General features: G+C 37.1%; 1 protein-coding gene across 12 annotated transcripts in view; it reads right to left on the bottom strand.

Annotated features, from left to right (window-relative positions):
• The window catches only part of LRRC7 (leucine rich repeat containing 7), a 586,672-nt gene that overhangs the window by 86,714 nt on the left and 477,752 nt on the right, over positions 1–22,206 (bottom strand). For 8 of the 12 annotated variants that reach the window (XM_051857607.2, XM_051857612.2, XM_051857606.2 and 5 more), the window contains 5 exons: positions 21,150–21,398; positions 16,200–16,400; positions 7,008–7,119; positions 6,611–6,791; positions 2,760–4,443 (listed from right to left, as the gene is read on the bottom strand). In XM_051857607.2, coding sequence (XP_051713567.1) covers positions 2,760–4,443; positions 6,611–6,791; positions 7,008–7,119; positions 16,200–16,400; positions 21,150–21,398 — 2,427 coding nt within the window. The remainder of the gene's footprint in view (positions 1–2,759; positions 4,444–6,610; positions 6,792–7,007; positions 7,120–16,199; positions 16,401–21,149; positions 21,399–22,206) is intronic. The other 4 variants (XM_051857616.2, XM_051857609.2, XM_051857621.2 and 1 more) reach the window with 2 other exon arrangements.

Below are 22,206 nucleotides of genomic sequence, written 5' to 3' on the forward strand. Positions count from 1 at the left end.
CCTCCAGGTTTCATTGTGCTACACTGAATGATTATTTAATTATATACTCATTATTATTACACTGATGTTGTGCTTGTCTACCAGTCATATTTTTATGGATTCACGATTATTTTATATAGAGATTTTTTTTTCATTGTTACCATGCCAAAACTGCAAAGGACACAGAACACCTTGATCTATCATTTGATCCTCCCAGAGGGTTAAATTACGCTTGTCTAGTGATATTCCAGCTCCCATTGAAAGTAGCAGTCTCGGAAATATGGGCTCATGTGTTAACTTCTCTGTCACAGCAGGGTTCTCTAGTAGAAACATGAGCGCTGCGGTTACACTAAGGGATTAAACAAACATCTTTTATCTGGGAGAGTATTCAGGGCTGCTGCTACAAGGTCAACACCAAGATCTCCACCAACAATATGTAAGACTGGTAAGATTATCCAACGTCCAGGCCTCAGGCAGTTGTCTTTAATGTGGAACTTGTCATTGCCTAGTATAACTATTTGATTTGCAGGGTTCAAAAAGCTCCACAAAATTTCCCTGGGAAAGAAGCATACCGTGTCTCTGGTGCAGTCTGACTTCGGACAGAATGTTAAGCAGCACAGCTATGTCAAAGTCAGTTTTACATAATAAGTCTGTGCTTCAGTACTCCGAATTCACCTTACTGAGCAGCTGGGAAGTTTTCAGTAAGCTATAGGCTGAATAGCTCAATAACTCAATTAAAGGAGGGAAAGAAACTTACTTGGAGAAAACAAAAGGAAGAGATTTCCAGCATAGGATGACTTGAGGCAATATGGTAAGGTAATTTAATTTCTAGGACTTAAATGAGAAGCTATTGAATATACATTGAAACTGCCCTGAAAAATGAAAGACAGACCTAGGAAGTTATAAACAAACCAGGGATACGTGGAGACTAAAAAGGGAAGTGTTATTACAGCCATGGAGAATATAAAGATTCACTTTTAGTTATCTGGGATAGAGTGCCTCAGGCTTCTGCTGATTCAAATCCTCCTCCCCCAGTCTTAAATGCCCTCGGGAAACTGCTTTATTTAAAGGATTCACCTACTTCCCAGTAGTCCAGATAAAAGGTGAGTAGCCAATTCATCTGGGACAAGAGTAAATAAATAAAGGAACCACGTGCTTGGAATTTAATCGTTTCCTTTTCATGCTTTTGTTTCTGCTCACGCCTCTGTGGCCTCAAATCATTAGTCATTGTACATATGCTTCAAAAAAGTTCTTACAACCTTTCTTGACTAGTTCATCTTACCCTGTATGTATGGTCGTGTCTACACGAGGCCAGAGTTCCCAAACTGTACTGTATTATTTGGCCCCAAATATTTTCGCCCTCCAAGAAATCTATCTACATGGAGGGTGTAAGTTGAGGTAAGGCATGGTGACAACCGACCAGGTGTCTCCCACTTACAGCCAGTCATGAGGCTTTGATGAGGCTCCCCTCAGCGGGACTGAGCATACCTATTTGAGACAGACATTCTCATGAAATAATTTTGCAAGACAGAACCAATCTCCACAATGAGAAACTAACAGCCACCCCGCACATTTATCAGTTCATTCCTTTCCTAAAATGCCATTCTCTTGTCATGTAGACACGACCTACAAACAATATAATTATTTAAAAAGAGCAAACCTGAAAGCACAAAATTCAATATTAATGAAATAATCAATGTCGTGACCTGTGCTTTTAGCAGGACACCAAATAAAATAGTAAAGTGATTAGTGAAACATCCTGATAGTATGTTATTACCCAGATCTCCGATTTACACTGAACATTCAAACCTAGAAAATGAGGATAAAGGTTCCATTTTCACACAAAGGATCTTTAAGATTCTAATGTGAATGCAGATCACACAGAGCCCTCTACACCAAAGCCACAAAGTAAACTGAATGATGATGGTCAATTGATAATAATTCTAGAAAATGAAATACTACATTTCTCTTAGAATTTTCTTAGATTTGAACAGGCAACAAAAACATTTTTTTAAACTCTCTCCAATTACTGTGCTTTTCATTCTGTGATTGAATTTTCGACTGAATCAGGATTTCTTGCCTTTTTTTCTTGCAATATACACACTAATTTGTACATTTGCACTCTTCATAAAGAGGTCCTGTTTTTGTTGTCTGTAGTATGATTTAAATTTAAACATTTGCTTCTATATAATAGCCAATATTCTAAATGGCAGGATTTTTATTAAATAAAATAATGTGTAGGAGGGCATTCAATCTCTGCTTATTTTATTTTTCTGTTCTTGCGGGGAAGATTATTGCTCATTAGAAGTAATAACTTCAGTAGTCCCACAGCAGTAACTATGTGCAAATTTTATAAACAAATTAGACCTGACTTTAATATGAGGGAATCTGAGCAGAAAAGGGTGAAATACTCACTTTTTATAGATTCAATTAAAATCGTATTCTCTAGGTCACTAGAGAACAATTTTGTGTCCTAGGAGAAGCATTTTGTCTTAATGGCTAGAAAGTGATTGAAGCAACATCCCATATCAATAGTCACATTTTTTTTTCTTTCTACCAATATTTAGGCTAGATTTGATAAATAACTCCCCTACAGGGTGCGGACTCTGCATAAGTAACACCCACAAAAAGCTCTTAGGATCAGTTTCCCCCACAACATAAATAAAATGCTGATCATCTATCCATTCATGTAGTTCATGCTTCACTACATGTGCTTAGAAATGCCAGGAAAGAAAACTAAAGGCAGGAGGGATATTCTTACAGAGAAATGCCAAACATACCCTGTCTAACCTTCTAGCTTCTATATGTCTAAGCAGCTGTTGTCTCCAGTCTGCAGGCATTTTACCACAGCTCTCCTCTCCCTTCACAGGAGTGGGCCTCGTCTTTATATCACTGTTATCTGATGGCTTGTCACCATAGTTACCCAAGTTATAGTCAGATGGTATTTTTTCCAAAAGAGCTGCCATAGTAGGCCTAGCTGAAACTGGCCTGGTTTGGGAGGCCCCGTAACTCTCTGTACTGTAGCTTCTTGCCGACAGTGGCCTCCTCTGGGTAAGGTTTTTAACTGGAAAACTTCCCGCCTGAGCTTTCACTTCTTGATATGAAGGGTGTTCATCTTCATACCTGCCATTCCTCTTCAGGAACTGGGATTCAGTCACTGAAACGCTGCTTTGGCGATCCAGGCCGCCCCTATACGGGGGCCGGCCGTACCTATCGCTCGGGGGCAGCTCGTGAGGCTCACTGACCCTCCGAAACATGGCCATTTCCGTAGAGCTGGCCAGGGAGTCGGCCCTCCTCAAGAAGCCCGCCCGGGCTCCCTGGCTGGCAAACTGGGCATTCACCACAGCATCCTCGTTCACAGACGGCTGCGAAAAGGAAAACATTTGCTCCACCGGTGGGTAGCCTCTGTAAGCCCTGGGACTAACCAGATCCTTGGCCAGGTTTTTGCCGGGCTGTTGCACATACTCGGAATTGTGTTGGAAAGGGGGTGGGATCCTCTTCTCGGCTTTCACTTCCACTGATCCTTGAGGGTTGAAGCTTTGGTCAAACTGATAGACTTTTTTGGTCATGGAAGCTTTTTGCTGTTGTGGTCCTTTGCTGCTGCCGTAAGTGAGCATCTCGTCATCCAGCATGGGGACTGACTGGCTTCGCGACATGCTGGACATGCCGTGCTCTGGTCCCAACATCTTATCGGGGCGTTCGTGGCTTCCCAAGTGATCACTCCCAGTGGCATAGTTTTCTAATGGTATATTATAAACCTTGTATGTGCCGATGTCAATCTCATCAATACTCTGTGACTTTTTGAATTTATTGGACTTGATATCTTTCATGAGTGGGGAGAGCCTCTCTGTGCTTTTGCTAATCGAAACAACACCTTTAGAAGATTCTGGGCGGCAGTGGATTTGAGAAAAGACATTACTAAGACTCCTGTTGGGATTGGAATCGTGGTACTCCCACGGCACTCCAGGAGAAAAAGGACTAGGTATTTCAGCAGGTTCTTTTATATGGTCTTTCCTTTCAGGCAATGGGCTGGTGGTGGGGGTTGACTCTAATTTGGAAGGAAAAGCGGTCCTGTCTTCAAAAGGACTAGGGGTTCTGGTCCAATTCTGCCAGGGATTGGAAGGAGGCACTTCTGATTCTGGGGTGTGTCTGTGTGTAGACTGCTCAAGTTCCAGGGGAACGCCAACAATCCTGTCCTGCCTGATCAAAGGCCGGCGTCCGTGCGAAGGTGCCGCGCTCCTGGATTTGGACCCTAGGAGAGGGTTATTATTGGCATTCTCCGCCGTGGTCTCCTCAGCAACAAACCCCGTGTTATCATAATGCGAGCCATCAGTCCAGTTGTCAGGGAAAGCATCACTCATGGGCAGCCGGTCAGGACGCTGCGGGAGATTCCCAGGGGGAACAGCCTCCCGCTGGCTGAGCAATGGCTTTGAATCAAGAGGCTGTGGGAAAGATTGTGCAATCCTGCAACACAATGAGAAGGAGAAATATGAAGATAAGGAAGATGTGGGTCTTTGCCAGAAAGAGAACAAGTAGCAAGGAAGATCACCATCCTTTGCTGAACTGATCATTCTTACCTCCCTTAGGATTAACATGGTGTCACTGTCTTGTGTCCAGAGACATAAAAAAACCCACCCCTTCTCCCTGCCTTTAGGTGTATTTCTTCCTAGAAACAATCACCTTCTAACACAACACATAATTTACTTACCTGTTATAGTTATCGTATGTTGTCTAGGGTTCTCTACTGGAATGTAAACTCACAAGGGCTAGAATAGTGCCTAGCACAAGGCAGAAATGACATATATATTTGTTGCAGGAGTGAATGAATGAACTATATATATATTATATATATATATATAGAAATGCAATAATGGCCCTGAAACCTGACTGATAACTATAATCACTTGATTGCTGTCACCCAACCATGCAGATTCTGACTCAGGACATTTCTGAGCTATTGGTTGAGAGTACCTTCTTCAGAAATGTATGCTATATCTAATTAATCCAAATTATTTTCAAGTTACGTTTAGTTGAATGCCAGGTCCTGACTACGCAAAATGCCTTTGTATGGAGAACACATTTCAGGTATCATTTTCTGGAATGTAAATTACATTAAGACTTTAGGATGTTAGCCTGTTTCAGTGCGTGACTGGGGTATCTCTAGCAGGTATTCATTTTTCTTAGTTTATTTGAAACCACATGCAGTGTATGGATTGTTCAGAACTTGGCTCCATACAGACATTTAAACCCCAAAATCTTAGGTTATAGCTAATGGATTAGTGTTAATGGTTGATGGAGTAGGGTGGAAACTGGATTTAATTATGGCAGCTGGGAGGGGCCAGTGGAAGGCCTTTAGGTTACTTGCCTCGAGAGGTAGTTCTTGCTAGAGGGTTGGTTATATAAGCCACAAGAACTTGCTCTGATTCTGCTTCCAGGCTCCCCATGAAGTCAGTTCTCCGTGTATGCTCTACCACTGCTAGCCTCCACCAGATGCCACACTCATGGGGACACTCAATTTTGAAAAGTGAGCTGCCAAACTACAAGTGAAAATAAATGTTTCCTTTTCCTCTCAGGTATTTTACTTGAAGTGATGAAATGGTGAGTAATACACATACTAATAATATTGAACTACATGTATTTTATCTGTGAGATAGACTTTTATATGCTTTTGCTAATTGGTAAGAAATGCATTTTGAAGACATCTTCTCAAATTACCTAAATTATACTCAGCTCAAGTAACAAATAATGAATTTCTAAACTTAAGGAGCTGAGAATTTCAAAGTGGGTATCAATGAACAGATATAATTACTTGTGAACCAATAAAGTCCTTGCCAATAGTGGCAATATTTACCAGTAAAATATGAGTAAAAGTTACTAACTCCCAGTACCATGGAACAATTTTTATTTGCTGTTTTTAGGGTAAAACATAGCAATAAATTACAAAACAGGGAAATCAGAACTGGGGAAATACTACTTTAGTGAATCACTTTATTGTGCTTTTGTTTTATCATCTGTAAAAAGAGAGTAGTAAAAAGCAGGAGGCATTTTGGAATGATTAAGTATTTGAAATACATTCTAACTTTCCAGGTGGTAGTGAAATGATGATGATGATGATAACAATGAAAATTTATTGAATGTTTATTCTGTGCCAGGTACATATGTGCTGAACACCACCTTATTTTAATCCATAATACCATTTTGGATGTCAAATATCCAGAGGCCTTAGAAATAAATGTTGGGCAAACACTCAGGCATCTTCAAAAAGTTTGGAAAGTGCAGGTTTATGAAAAATTATGCATGCATTTCAATTTTTTGAATAAAAATTAACTTAATTACATTACCACAAACTTTTTGAAGTTCTCTTGTATGATTGATCTTTAAAATTATTTATCTTAATTATTGTCTCATTCTGTTTAACTCCTGCCGTCTCTCCCTAATCAATGGCCTCAGCCTGTCAGACAGATTCATTTGCCCTTGGAAGTCCCAGGTGAACTCCATTTTGCTTACCTGCCCCTTTTGTCTTCTGTGCCACTCATGTGTTGATTATAATTCCCAAATAAGGAGACTTTATTTTTTAACAGTTGCTGAAAATAAGCATTTGGCAACAGAAAAGAGGGCATTCTAAACACACCTGTTACCCCACAAAGAATTATGTACTGCATCTTTAGCTGTTGTCTGCAAGGACCCCACTTTAACCCGGGTGTTAGAGGATGCTGAGGAAGCCTGGGACGGCGAGTAGTCTGAGTAAGTGCCTGAGGAAACACTGTTATTCAGACAGTGAGTTTTGTCAACTTCAGACTCATCAGTTGATTCTGAAATTTAAAAGGGAAACATGTTATGCTACGAACACTGACAGTTGCAAAGCACAGAAAAGTAAATATGAAAAAACAGATTCCATACCGATTAATGTTAGAAAAGCATACTGGTAAACTATTTTTATGGGCTATGGCGTATCATAATTTACACGTGGTGATTCGTCATGCACATGCATTCACGGCACATGTTCCACATCAGGTGCACAGTGTTACCTTTTTTGTCCTTCCCTAGCAGAACAAGTTTGGGTGGGTACAGAGGGGTCTCAGCTAATGAAGGGTGAAGTTCCCCAATCCTCATTTCATTAGCTGGATGAACAAAAGAATCCTGAGAGATATAATAATACAGGACAGGAAAGTAAACATTTCGACAGTAGGTATCCAACGTGGCAATATCTCTATTTGGCTCAGATGCAAAGATGTGGCTTGAGAATTATTTCACTGTGAGGCATTGTGAGACATGAACCATAGATACATTGAGTTAAGCAGTATTTTCTTTTCTAATTTAAGTGAGTCCATTTATTTGTCAGACATATTTTGAATGCTATTTATATGCCTGGCACTGTGCAAAGAACTGTGGAGGTTCCAAAGAAAAACCAAATGTGGCCTGTGCCCTCTGAGAGTTTATAGTCTAGTTGGCAAGATGTGATATTAACTCATTATAAAACACAGGGTTGAGTTATGACCAACCATATATGATTAGCATGATCACACACAAACACACACATATATATGTACACACATACATATAAGAGTTCCAAAGAGTAAACTCTAAGGCAACAGTATATATTGACCAACTAGAGACTTGTTGTTTTGCATCCCTAGCCACGTTAATGCCACTGTTGGGGACTCTAAGTCCTGGTCTTTCTGTCACTCATCTTAATTCATACTTTTCTCAAATGATCACCTCCTCAATTTCTCTAGCTCTACTATGCCTTCTTCCTAAAGTTTCTAATTTTCTCATGACCAATTTATCTTACTAAATCTTCCTCTTACAGCCATTCACTGAGTGTCATGAGCAATGCTGCCACATGACTATAACTTCACAATGACAAACGAACATGTTAAAAAAAAAAAAAAACCAAATCCTCTTGAATGTTAAACTTCTGTTATTTATAGTAGTATTCCTAGTTGACTAGATAGTGAGAAAACATTAGGAAAGGCAAAATACCAAATTCTCACTGTCTGCCTTTTATATGACCATACATAGGTAATGATGTAAATTCATGCTTGGCAGCCACCATTATATCTTTTTTCCCATAAACTTTACATTAACTTGAATTCAAAGAAGAATTTTGTTTATTCATTTGTTTAAAATCTTATTAATTTGGAACATTTAATGTAACACATTTAGAAATACTTTAACTGAGAAATGATATACTTGAGGACAAAAACATAATAGATTTAAAAATTCCTGACTTAAAATTAATTGGTTGATGTACTGAACAGACAGAAACTCTTATTATAAATTTCATATATTGTCAAGGACCGCCCACAGAGACAGGCTTGCTCAGGCAGTGAAACATCAATTTCTTTGACTGTTGGCTTAAGTTCTATCTGTTTGCCTTTTTTTTTTTTTTTTTTTTTTTTTTGGTTAGCTTGCAAGGGTATATCTGATACTTGCTAATTTTTTTAGAAGAATACTTCTATAGAAGAAGATTCACTGTGTAGAAGAGATTCTGAGACTCAGCTCTGGCCTGGCTTCACACAGATAATTAGACAAAAATTGAGCCTTGATGCAGAATTCTCCTGGGTTCCAGTTCTGTGATATTCTTTCTGCTGAACTCAAATATGAGCTTATTAGGGGTTTAAAATGCAGAATCAGGTTTGAAGAAGATAGGAAAGTGAGTGAGATTGAAGAAAATTCTGGAGCTGAAGAGGGAAATTTCTATTTTAATGGATTTTGAAAATCATTTTGAATTTTAGCATAATAAACATGATAACATTTTAAAGTGACATCCTAGAGAATCAAAACCTTCTACATGTTTGGAGAAATTTATAAACAGAAGATGTAAGATTGAGAAACAGTATATAAAAGGCACAAAAATGTTTACTTGTCAAAAAATGTCAGTTACAAGATATTGTATTTTCATGTTATTTTTGCTTTATCATTTATTACTCAGGTTACCTTGGGTAAGTTAAAGTATCTTTCTGGGCCTTATTCAGTTGAAATGATATTATAAAGAGGAAATAGTCTTGTGAAACCTAATAAAATTATAGGAATCTTAGTGAAATATGAAGCAAAATGAAATAGAATTTAAAAAATAGTTGCATAAGCACAAAATGTAAATATAATTATGGGACTCACTTTTTGTTTTTCTCATTCCCTGTGCATTCCATACTAAAGTCACCTTATTTGTACAGATCAAGCTTTCAAACTTGTGACTGGAACTCTGCATAACAGCTATGGTCTACCTCAAGTACAAGTCTAATCCTGCTCAATAATTTCTATCGTGAATCAAAAGGAGCCTTAGTGACTGGAGAAGGACACCATTAAAGCCAGAACAATGAATCTGCACAGACCCAGGTAGACTCTCATCATCATGAGCAAAGTGATGCTGATGATAAAGATGGTGATGATGATGATGACCATCAGGAATGGAGCATTGATTATATGCTTGCTACTGTGCAACTATGCTAAACACTATGTTATTTCTGTTAATTGTGTAAAAGTTATACTTGGATATACTTGTTTTTTTTACTGTTTCATAAAAAATTTATTTACTTGTTTTTATTTTATTTGCGAGATAGAGAAGGGGGGGAGGAAGAAGAGAGAGATTGTTTCACAAATACTCATAATATCCGGGGCTGGGCTAGGCTAACGCCAGTATCCTAGAACTCAGTCCAGGTCTCCGATTTGGCTGGCAGGTATCCAACTACTTGAGCCATCACTGATGCCTCCCAAGGGAGAGCGTTAGTAGAAAATTGGGATGGAAGTGGAGCTGGCACTCCAACCAAGGTTCTTTGATATGGGATGTAGGCATACACAAGCCGTGTCTTAATTTCTGTGCCAAATGTCCACCTCTCATCTTCATTTTACAGGTAAGAAAATGGAGTTATGAGAGGTAAAGTAATAATTCCAAATCAGAAATTTAATAAGTAGCAAAGCCAGAATTCGAACTGGTGTCTGTTCTACTTGAAGGTCTTCTGCGTGATACTGTGTACACCATATTATCTGCCCTAAGAAAAGCTCATTTCTCAAAAGGGCTTCACAGAACAAAGTTAACTACCCAGTAAGTGAATTTAACCATTGACTTTGTCTTTATAAATTCTTTTTGGTAAAGATTTATGTATTTATTTGAAAGGCCGAGGGACAGTAGAAAGGGAGAGACAAAGATCTTCCATCCATTGGCTTTCTTGCCAAATGACCCCAAGAGCCAGAGCTCCGTCATTCCAAAGCTAGGAGCAAGGAATTTCAACTGGGTCTCCCACATGGGTGGTAGGGGCCCAAATACTTGGCTATCATCTGCTGCCTTCCCAGGTACATTAGCAGGAAGCTGGATCCAAAGCAGAGTAGCTGCTTGAAGTGTCACTCTGATGTGGGATTCTGGTGTCCCAAACGGCGGCTTAACCCACTGTGCCACAATACTTGTTCCTCTATAAATTCTGTTATGGAGGCTGGAGGAATTAAGTTCATGTTGAAAAGGTGGGCAAAAATTTGAGAATTACTGGTGAAAATGATTGTTAGGGAATGAAATTTGGTGAGAGTCCCATTATAGCACATTGAACCATATTTCATTCTGGTACAGCAGACAGAAATGGAAGGGACAGAAAAAGTAAGTTCTCTTTTTAGTCCATTGCCCTTCCACTTCCACTATTCAAGCTAAATCTTGGCTGGTACTGCCATAGAGAAAGAAACCTAAGTTTGAAGTTAAAATGAAAAAAAAAAAAAAAAAGTTTAGTCCAGATCTAGTATCACTAGAGGCACTTTAAAGAAATGTTTAGAGATAATTGATTATCCTCTATTATTGGACGATAGATGTGTTTCCTCTACAGAGAATTTGGAGTTCCTCAACAAAAGGAAAAGTTCAGAGCATGTTTGAACATGGTCAGCAGTATCCAGTTAGCCATCTGCACAGGCTTATAGGAGGATGTGGCTGTAGTTGGCATACCATCGTCTTGAAGAAAAGGAGGTAATTATTTACTACAGCTTTTTCTGTGCTAAAAGCTTGGAGATGTATATAAATATCTGTTACCATCTGATTTTATCTCCACAATATTCTGAAAATTATTATCTGTATTCTAAGAGATACAGAAACTATGTCTCAGAAAGATTTAATGATTTGTTTCTCAAGGTCATCCAGTTGGTAACAAGGTAGAGCTAAGATTTCAATTCATATCTGGTCCCTTGGTTCCCAAATTGCATGGGTGCTGTTGCTAATTCACAGAGACACCATGGCTCATATTAAATGTTCAAGGGAATCAAAGCAATATTTGACATCAGTCAGACACTGTAAAAAGTGCTAGTTCGAGGTAGTTCTCCATTTCAACATTGCATTGCATATTCTTTTGGATGACAGTTCTTGTGAAGCTGGGTTGGGTGGTTTCTCTGATCAAAATTTAGCAAGTGCTTCTTGAAAATCAGTGTGGAAGAGACAGTAGAGTTGTGGTGCCCTCTATACTTTGGTTTAAGAAGGGAGGCAGTGTCTAACAAGTGTAAATATCTCAACCTTTTTTGGCTTTGCTATTTAAGAATGAAATACAAATATTTTCTCTTTCAACTGACATGTATTATTTTTCAAATGGCCACTAGGTAGGGCATCAATATTTACCGAGCTGTGTCTAACTATCTAAAGGGAACTATTAGGTATTTCTTTGAACAAAATTACTTATATACTAAGCATTTGTATACAAAGAGGTTATTCAACTTAACAGATAATAAAGTGTGGATAGGTAAGGCAGCCAACAATCAATTGATAACTAGTATAACAATAACTCATGTGGTCTTTGACTTCAATAAATTTCCAATTGGATGGAGAGACACACAAGTTTACCAGAGTTACAATACTAGATTTTCAATCATTTCTTTATCTAGCACAACAGATTTTATTGTGTTTCTACTGTGCATAAGGAATTGTGCTAGACACTGGGGTTACAATGATGGACAAGAAAAGGACCTTGCTCCCTTGAAACTCAATGTGTAGGGTTGGTGCTGTGGTGTAGCGGGTAAAGCTGGCACCTGCAGTGCCAGCATCCCCTGTGGGCACTGGTCGAGTCCCGCTGCTCCACTTCCAATCCAGCTCTCTGCTATGGCCTGGGAAAGAAATAGAAGATGGCCCAAGTCTTTGGGCCCCTGCACCCACGTGGGAGACCTGGAAGAGGCTCCTGGCTCCTGGCTTTGGATTGGAGCAGCTCCACCATTGTGGCCAACTGAAGAGTGAACCACCAGATGGAAGACACCTCTCTCTCTCTCTCTGCCCTCCTTCTCTCTCTAACTCTTTCAAATAAATAAATAAATCTTAAAAAAAAAAAAGAAACTCACAATGCAAAGTCAATAAAAAATGTTTCCACTGTATTTACTGCAAAGAAACAGGATGATGTGATGGAGAAAATCAGAGGGTCTGACTGATGAGAGTAATCGGGGAAGACTTTTCTTTTGAGGTGACTTTAAACTGAAAGTCGAAGAATGAGGAAGTGCTAGCCCTATACAGAGCTATGGGAAAGGCAAATGCAAATATCATAAGGCATGACAAGGAAAATGGGAGGAGAGAGAGGATCGTCATATCTCTTTCTTGTTCTTATGGCTCTCTCAGCCTTACTCTTTGTCTAGCATAACACATGTTAAAACTCTTGGCAAAGAACTGGCAACTAGAAAGTAAAAAATAAATGTTGATTTACCTTTCTTTTTACATTTTACTTGGCTACATTTGTAATCTATTTTTTAAAATTTGTCCATTCATTTGAGAGAGAGAGAGAACTCCCATCTGCTGGTTCACTCCCAAAGTGCCTCCTTCAACAGTCAGGTCTGAGCCAGGCTGAAGCCAGGTACTGAGAAATCAGTCCTGGTCTCTCATGTGGTTGGCACAAACCCAATTACTTGAGCCATCATCTGCCATCACCTGGGGTATGTATTAACAAGAAGTTGGAATTGGGAGTAGAGCTGAGATTCCAACCCAGGCACTCTGATGTGGATGTGAGTACCTAACTAGAATATTAACTGCTATGCCAAATGCCTGACCCTGTACTCTGTTCACCTTGATTTTTTTTCTGCTTTCTTTTTATGATTTGGTTTGGCTCTGTTTTTTGTTGTTGTTGTTGTTGTTGCTTTCCATATGTAATCACATCAGTGATAAATATCCCATGCAATGTATCAAACTTTCTCTTATACTGCAGTGTGATCTAAATAATGACGACTAAGACATGGCACACATGTCCAAAATAGATAATGCTTACCATACATTGATCAGCAGAATCCTTGGGTTTCTGCATTTGTTAAATCTGGACTTTGGAATAATGGAGTGGGACCTTTTAATTTGGCTTCGGTAATTTGAGAAGAGAGGATTATAGTGAAAGCAACATCTTGATCTAGGGTGGCTAAGGTGTGGGAAAGAAGATCTAGAATCTCAATTTTAAAGTACTGAAATTACCAGTGAAATTTCAAGAAGAAAAAGAAGAAAAGCAAGAAAGGGGTGGGAAAAAATCACACAAATAAATATAAAGCCTAAAGTTGTCCTTTGATCGTATCCCTTTATAGCATAGCTACTCCAGCTAATTAAAACGTTCAGAATTTATGTGGATGAAAGGAAGCCATTGTAGCATTTTTTCAAAAGGGCAAGTATATGATTAGATACGTATTTCAGAAAGACCTTTGGCAAGGCAACAAGGAAGCTGCAAGCAAGACAGCCAAGAGACTGCCAGTTACTACAGTACTGCAGGACAGAGTTGAAGGCCCGAGAGAGAGGAGATGCACCAAGGTGAAAATGCACAGGTTTTGAAAATTATTTGAAAAGAACAGGGAGTGGACACAAAGAAGGAGAAAGAAATCAGGATACCGCCCAAATTTGGGGAATGAGTGAGCTAGTAGATAATGGTTCCAGCTGAGATCAAATTCAAGAATATAGAAGCAGGGGTTGCATTTGCATTGTTGTGTAGCATGTTAAACTGGCATCCTAAATGGGTGTTGGTTCGTGTCCCGGCTGCTCCACTTCTGATTCAGCTCCCTGCTAATGCACCTGGGAAAGCAGCGAAGGATGGCCCAGTGCTTGGGCACCTGTGACCCATGAAGAAGACCCTGATGGAGCTCTTGGCTTGTGGCTTTGACCTGGCCCAGCTCTGGCTGTTGTAGCCATTTAGGGAGTGTACCAGTGGATAGATCTCTCTCTCCATCTCCCTCTTTCTCTGTGACTCTATCTTTCAGATATAAAATTAATAAATCTTAAAAAAAAAAGAATATGGAGCAGGGGCTAGAATTGTGGTGTCCTGGGTGCAGGGGCCCAAGGACATGGGCCATCTTCTACTGCTTTCCCAGGCCATAGCAGAGAGCTGGATCAGAAGTGGAGCAGTCGGGTTTCGAACCAGCACCCATATGGGATGCCAGCGCTTCATGCCAGGGCGTTAACCTGCTGCACCACGGCGTTGGCCCTTGATTTTGGATTTGTTAAGCTTGAAGGACTATTTGAAAATTTATTGTTTCTACTATTGGATACTAGTAATTAATATAATAATAATTAAATTAATGACCAAAGTCATCTTCTCTGCCTTACCTATCCCATTCCTGAATTAAGCAATTTTAGGATTTTCTTAGTTTTACAGTAAAATGACTCAGTTTATAGGTTTTTATGTCTACACTGTTATTTTGATGATATACTATGATTACAGGAGATTTAAATATAAAATATATGTGTAGTCACACATATATTATATGTATTTGCTTTCCTTTTTATATTGTTATAATATCTTAATGACAAAAGTCTGGTGTTTTTGCCATTGTATATGTGTAATCTTTTGGAAAAGAGAAAGTATGACAACACTGATTTTATAAGAACAAGCAATGAAAATGAATATTTCAGAGATTTTCTTAGATACCCTGTTGTAATTCCTTTTCCTGGAGCTGACTGGCACCCTTTGCTGTCAGATGTGCACACTACATGTATCTTTGCTTAAAATCTTTCCCTTGCCTGGCACACACTCCTCCCTTTTTCACTTTAAAAGAATTACCCAGGGGCTTATGCAGTGAGTTAAGCTGCTTTCTGGTTTGCTGGCATTCCATGTGAGCATCTGTTTGAGTCCTGTCTGCAATGCTTGCAATACAGCTCTCTGCTAATACTCCTGGGAAAGCAGCAGTGGATGGGTCCAAGTGTTTGGGCTCCTAACACCCATGTGGGAAACCCAATTGGAGTTCCAGGCTTTGGCCTGGCAGAGCCCTGGCTGTTATAGCCATTTGGGCAGTGTACCAGCAGATGGAAGGTCTCTCTCTGCCTTTCAAATAATAAATCAATCTTTAAAGAAAAGAATCACTCAGGCAGTTAACCCTTCACCTAACGGTATTATATTCTCTGCTACACAAACAACCACATGATCATATTTTATGTGATACGTTCTCTAATCACTGCATATGTGTTAAATTTATCTGGTTAGGCTTTAAATTATTTGAAACTAAGGACACATTTATATTTCTTTTCTCTCACAGTGTTTAGCATAGTGCTACATATATAGTTGGTGTCTAATGCAACAAATTGATGGTTTGAAATGCAGATTTATAAGAGTTTCACTGAACTAGATTTTTGAGAAGATTTTTAAGAACTTCTAGACTTACTCATAGCAATTATGCTTTCAGTGAAGATAAAAGGATGATAAATAAGAGTTGATGAGATAATAGAGGTGGCATAAATGTAGTTGAATTCTTTTCAGACTGCACAAATAAACACATTCCTAACTCATTCAAAAATACACTTTTAATTGTCATATGAATAATTTCATAAGCTTAAATTTCAAAGTTATCTTCCTCTTTTGTTGTTAATAGCAGTGTTTCCTATAATTCTTGCAACCCCAAAACAAAAACATTTTAAAAAACTCAAAGACTGATTAGGGATTTTACTGTGAATTTCAGAACAAATAATCTTTGGTCAGTACTTCCTCATGACTGATACAATAAAAGTTTGGAGTAGCCTAAATAATAACTCTAATATAATGCACTCACTGAGCAGGTGTAGTTGGGTGACATAGGTCTAGTTGAGTGACAAATTATTTATTATGTGTGTATTGGAACTTTTGGAGCTGTTTTAGTGAGTATAAGCTATGAGGGTATCATTTGTGATTTTTAAAAGGCAACCCTCATACCTTGAAAGAATAGACATTATATTTTAGGGAAAATGCACATATCAAGGAAGGTCTATTCAGTAAAAAATGATCACTTATAATTCTAAAAAATCCAAACCACACTGTCAGTTACCAATAACCTTCAAATACCTCCACTGTAATTTCCTTTGGGGCTACCGGCCACTTGTGTTCATATTTTTCTTTCACAGTTTGCTCCGTGTTAGCAGTTGGATTTGAATTCTCAACACGCACTCCATGGCTTGGCTTACCCACCAGATTTTGAACAGATTTTACCATATTCTTTAAATCCTCTGGGTAAGGAGTTGGGTATCGTTTTAGGTTTATTTCAACCTAGAAGTTTATAAAAAGACATTTAACATAAAAATAACTTCAGCAAGCAGGTTCACAAAACTAGTCCATTTTATGTGCAGAAGTATAACCAAATGCAATACAGTGAGTGTTGAGTGGGCTGAGAAACTGTGCTATGGAGTAGAACAAAAAGTGTTCTTCTCACATACAGCCTCGTGGGACTTTATCCTATTCCTTCCCATCCTTCTAGATTATAAATAACTTTTGTATTATATTGTATCTTGAGACCTACCCTGAAATAACAGTAGGTCAAATAGTTAAGTGATTGGTAATCTCCAAAAAACTTAATTGTTATTATCAGAGGCTTTCATACTTCCCTATTTTAATATATTTGTAAGTAATAATTTTATATTAAGACTATCTTTGTAGTATCAATGAAAATAATGGGAATAGACCCCAAAAGATTTATTAGTAGGGTTGTGTATTAGAAATGGACAATCAACAATATCTGCTGCATAAATTGTACTAGCTCAAATATATAATTATCTTATTATATCAAAAATTAGAGTAGCTAATTTTTATTAATGACTTAAGAAAAAAAATGCTTCAGCATCATTTTTATATTTAGGTTTTTATCCTAGTCAAATAACATCCATTTTGAATAATCTTATACTAGTGGGAAATAAAAATTACAGATCATATTCTAAGATATTTTAGGTAAATGTGTAAATTTCAAATTGTATTATCCAGATATTTATTTCCATTCTTGAATTCATATTTGGGATGTCACTGTGACAGGTAAGAACACATATTAATGACTATTATTAGCACTGAACTTTGAGAGAGAAAGTATAAGACATTCCAAATAGAATATCTACTATCAGAGTACTTACTTTTATCTCAGATAGAATAAATACAAGTTGTCCATGTTGACTGAAAAGGAGTGGGAGGAAAAACAAGGGGTATATGTACTTGGCCTGGCTTGCTCCTATCATGCCATTTTACATCTGAGTAGAACCAACTTGACAAAATGGAATGATTTATGTGATTGTAGTGAGCATGTATTTGTGGGAAGTATGTGTGTGTGTATTGTGGGGGTCGGAGGTGGGAGGAGAAAAAGGAGAAGAAAAGCTGAAGGAGCAAGAGGAAGAGTGGGAAAAAGAAAGAAAGAGAGAAACAGGCAGACATGCACATATCCACCCATACACACCCGTGTAATTCATGGAAGGTAAGAAACTATGATCGTGGAATTGATCTGAAGATTATGAAGAGGAACTCAAGCACTTTTGCTCATCTGCAGTTTTAGCAAATCCACCAACTGCATTATTCTTCTTAGCATTTTGTCTTCCTTGTGGCTTATTGTCCTAATCAAATACTAGGATTAGACTTCATGGATGATTGCTAATATTTCTTTCGATTTACTAAAAATATAAAATTCAATTATTTTTCTAATACATATTAGGAAAGAGGATGAAGAGCCAGATAATTTTGTTGGTGTGTTGTTTTACTGTAGTTTAACCTCTTTAACACTCACAAATAAATAAGGATGCAGTTGATAATGTATAGAAATAAAATTATAAAAATATAACCAAAGTTAGACTTACAGAAAAAGTATAAATTGTTACAGTATCATAGAAATAGATTCCAGTGCATTTATAATGCATTCTTAAATAAATTTAAGAAAATGACATGCATGCTAGACAAAATGCACTGGAACTCATACATTCTTGCATCTGATGTATAAATTGGCATTAGAAGTGTAAATGACAAATTAAACCCAATTTAAGAAGGGTATTTTTGAAGTTGTTTAAGAATACTTGACACCAAAGGGCTAAATTAAAAAGCTTCATTTAAAAATGTAAATTGCAGAGTGTTATGAGTATCATGCCAGTTAAGAACATCTTTTTATTTTGAATAACCAGTGGTATATGAATGAAAAAAATCATTGGAAGCATGGCATGAAATTCAAATTCTAGGCAACACAATATCCTCAACCCTGAATTACATTTATTAAATGAATAGAAGGCCAAAGAAATGTGCAGTGTTCTTCCTGAATTGAATTAAATACTTCTTTTTGTAGCTGCTTTGTCCCATCTCACACAATTAGATGACTATGAACAACCACAGCACTAACCGTTTCTGATTACTTTTTAAGCAAGTCATTGTGATACTTGGGTTAATCACCAGAATATCTTTGGGAATTTATTTCTGTGAAAATAGTTTCATCTAGAAACAGGCTTGCTGTGAATCTAGTGAAGCCTAGGCTACAGGGCCTCTCACTTTTACATGCCTCCTTCCAGAACCTTGTGAGGGTTCCCATGTCTGTCTTTACATGATCACTTTGGATTTTATTTCTTCAAACAGATCCCTCTCCAAGTTGTGGAATCTGTAGGTCTCATAAAACTTGGATTTGTTTCACCTAGAAAAATCAGCATTTTGTTTCCCATTTATAAGTCTCCTAAAAGAATTTACTGGACTTAGAGTCAGATGTAAATTTAAGCCACATTTACCCCCAGTTAGCTACCAAACACTATTTTTGTCATTTCTACTCCCGTAAAATGAGAATGAGACTATCTTTCCCAGGTATTTGGGTTAACTTACAGCTAAATAAGGTAAATTGAAGGTACTTTAGAAATGTCTGAATTCTATATAGCGATTACTTTTTCAATTATCATAATTTATATGATATTTTTAAAGTCTGAGCTCCTTTGACAATCTGGATTCCATATGTCTACCCATACTACCTGTAACTGTGTGGGTTGTTTTTTCAGACTGTATGCCTGAAAAATGATAATTTATTACTAACTACCACATGTCAGGCACTATACTAAATGTTTTATGGAAATATTTAATTTATTATTAATTATTTATATAATAAACTTAGAATATTTATTATCAGTCCCAAAGGTTAAATATAAATTAATATTTATAAGTTAAAAATGCTATTAATTATAGAATTAATCATTATTTAAAATGTGATTTAAATTACATAGCCCATTACAGCAGTTATTCTCACTTAGCAAACAGAAAACTGAGACTCAGTGTAAATAAATTGCCTCAGGTCATATAGCAATGAACAGATTGAAACTCAACGCTTTTCGGACTTCAAGGCTTGTGTTATACTCATGTTACCTAGCTCAGAGTTAGTCCTTGTATGCTGCACATATTTGCATAATCTTTTGGAAGAAATTTGACAAGTCAAATATGTGAATTTTACTGAGTCAAAAAACAAGACAATTTCAGTTTTATAAAAAATAAAGCTAAATAATACTATTTTATGTATTTTTAAAAAATAGACCTGTGCTATTTTATCATTCTACTCCAAGTTCTATACAAGCACATTTATGGCTTTTATAAATTGTTTTGCCTTCCTTTTTTTTTGTCTTATGCATACAGTACTTCTGAAATAAATAGACATAATCATAAACTAGTTATATTAATAGTTTTGTAAAACCCAATACAAAATATTTTTATATTTCTAAATATATAGGCTAGAAATAATCCCTTGTAATAGTATGGGATTAAAAAAGATATAAATTTATTTATTATACAGATAGGTGGGAAGATCTGTCAATTATATTCTTACAAAAGTGTCTCATTTATCACTCACTATAAAGTATTTGCTCATGTCACATATACATTTAAAATGCAGGATTTTTATTGAAATATTACTTTAATTTTGGAAAATAGAAATATTTCACAACATTGTATGCATCTCAGATCTAAACAAAGTGCAGTAAATGCAAATAGTAGCTGCAAGATGTTGGAGACCCCCAAAATTTAGTATAATGAGGAAAGAATTAATGTTAATAGCTAGGGCATTTAGAAATGATATCTTGAATTCATGCAGAACTTTGTTTTTCATATATTATATTCATATAATATATTTCATATCATGATTGAATTCTAATTTGCTTTGATTGTGAATTCCAGTAAGAGAAACAATAATTCATGATTTGATCATTGGTTGCTAAGTGTTTTGTATGTTAGGAATTAATTGGAAAGCTTTACACACAAAGAAACCCTAGGGCAGTTTTAGCTAGGAAAATGCATTCTCAGTTTGCCTTATATTGTAGAAAGAATATAAGACACATATTGAGAATCTAGTACATTACATATAGACAGGATAGTTTATAAAACACAGTGTTATTTCATTTTCCATTATGACATGTTTTTCCCTCGTTAACCTCTTAAGTGATGAAGCAGCCCTATTTACCACAAATCCCAACTCAATCTTCTCTTATAGGAATTCATACCATCTGTATCTTCAAATGAAAGGAATTGATGCTTCTCAACAAATGTTTATCTTTGTGCTCAAAGTTCACTCTCAGTGAATCTCAATTTACATCTCATCTTATTTGAAGAATCAAATTTTAGCTACTTAATCTTCCCCAGAATTGACATTTTAAGAAATGTGCGTATGTGTGGAGGACAGAATTTAGATTGTATCAATAGAGTGTGTCATCAACATTCTGCCCGACTATTGGTATTCCCACACTTTAATAAAAAAAATCCTTAAAAATGAAAATGAAACACCCAACTCAAAAACCATGCCAGAAATCCCACCAATAAGCACCTCACATTGATGAACCCAATCCCCTGACTCAGTCCTCCCCAGCCCATTGCCAATGTGAATAAGGAACACAAATTAAATTGCATCAAACACTGGCAAATTCAGATCTCTGAGATCAGCATTTCTCATCCCAAATCATGCAGAACATACCCCATAAACCACTGTTCCAAGGTTGCCTCTACATGGGGGATTCTCCTACCCCAAACACCTAGGCCTACCTGTCTGCCACTTAGAGAGGGAAGAGTGGTGGACTGTGCTGCAACTGGCAATTGAGTACACATGCTCCTTTCCTGCTGGAGGCCACTTATACAACCCCATGCCAGCTGTGGGTCATTCTGGGGGACGGGCATATCTTGGATCTGCTGATCACACCTGGCCCATGGTGTGCAGCAATCGCCAGACAGTCTGGCAGGTTGGAGAGTAATCCCACGCTGGCCCCTTTCCCATGGGGCTTGGCAGGAGAGATCCTGTGGGAGAAGGAATCTCCATTTTCTGGGAGAAAGAGGAGCACTGTAGCAATACTACTTTCACTTTATCATTTTTCTACACTAGATTTTTTTTTTCTCTCTCTCACTCTGGGTAATGCATTTAAAACAACCATCCTAGATTTAATTTTAAATTCATGTAACAAAACAGTACCAATTTCTTCATACAATGTAGCTTTATACTACACTACACACACTATGAATAAGCACAGCATTATACTATAGTCCATTTGAAAGCTGATAGTATAAGGTCAATGATTTACTTTTACATTTTGTATAAATTAAAGGTAAAATGGTGCTAAACTTAATGTCCACATAAAGAACCAGAAATGATTCAATATAGAATTTCAGTATATTCCATTATTCATACTCTCCTTATGGTTTATTTAGAAGTTTGTTTGTGTTCTAATTTGTGCAATTCAATGGCATTGAAGGTTTCAGAAACACACATTTCACCAACTTATAAATAAATCAAATGCAAATAAGATTTAGAGAAAACTAAAGTATAACGAACCTAGTCTGTTTATAAGTAAACCTAATAATATAACACAAACAGGGCTTCTAAATAATTATATTTGCTATATTTTACATTTTCATTGACACATATACTACCATGTATTAAAGACACCTTTCTTTTAGTATCCTGTGAGTATAGCTTTTTAGAAAAAAATGTATGTAGTTTTGACAATTCACTGGAATATAATAAAGAATAAGAGTTCCAATACAGAATGCATCATCCATCAGTTCTACATTTAACATGAAATCCTTAGAAGAATAGACATTCTAAAGG

This window comes from Oryctolagus cuniculus, chromosome 7 (assembly GCF_964237555.1).
Source record: "Oryctolagus cuniculus chromosome 7, mOryCun1.1, whole genome shotgun sequence".
NCBI classification, from domain to species: Eukaryota; Metazoa; Chordata; class Mammalia; order Lagomorpha; family Leporidae; genus Oryctolagus; species Oryctolagus cuniculus.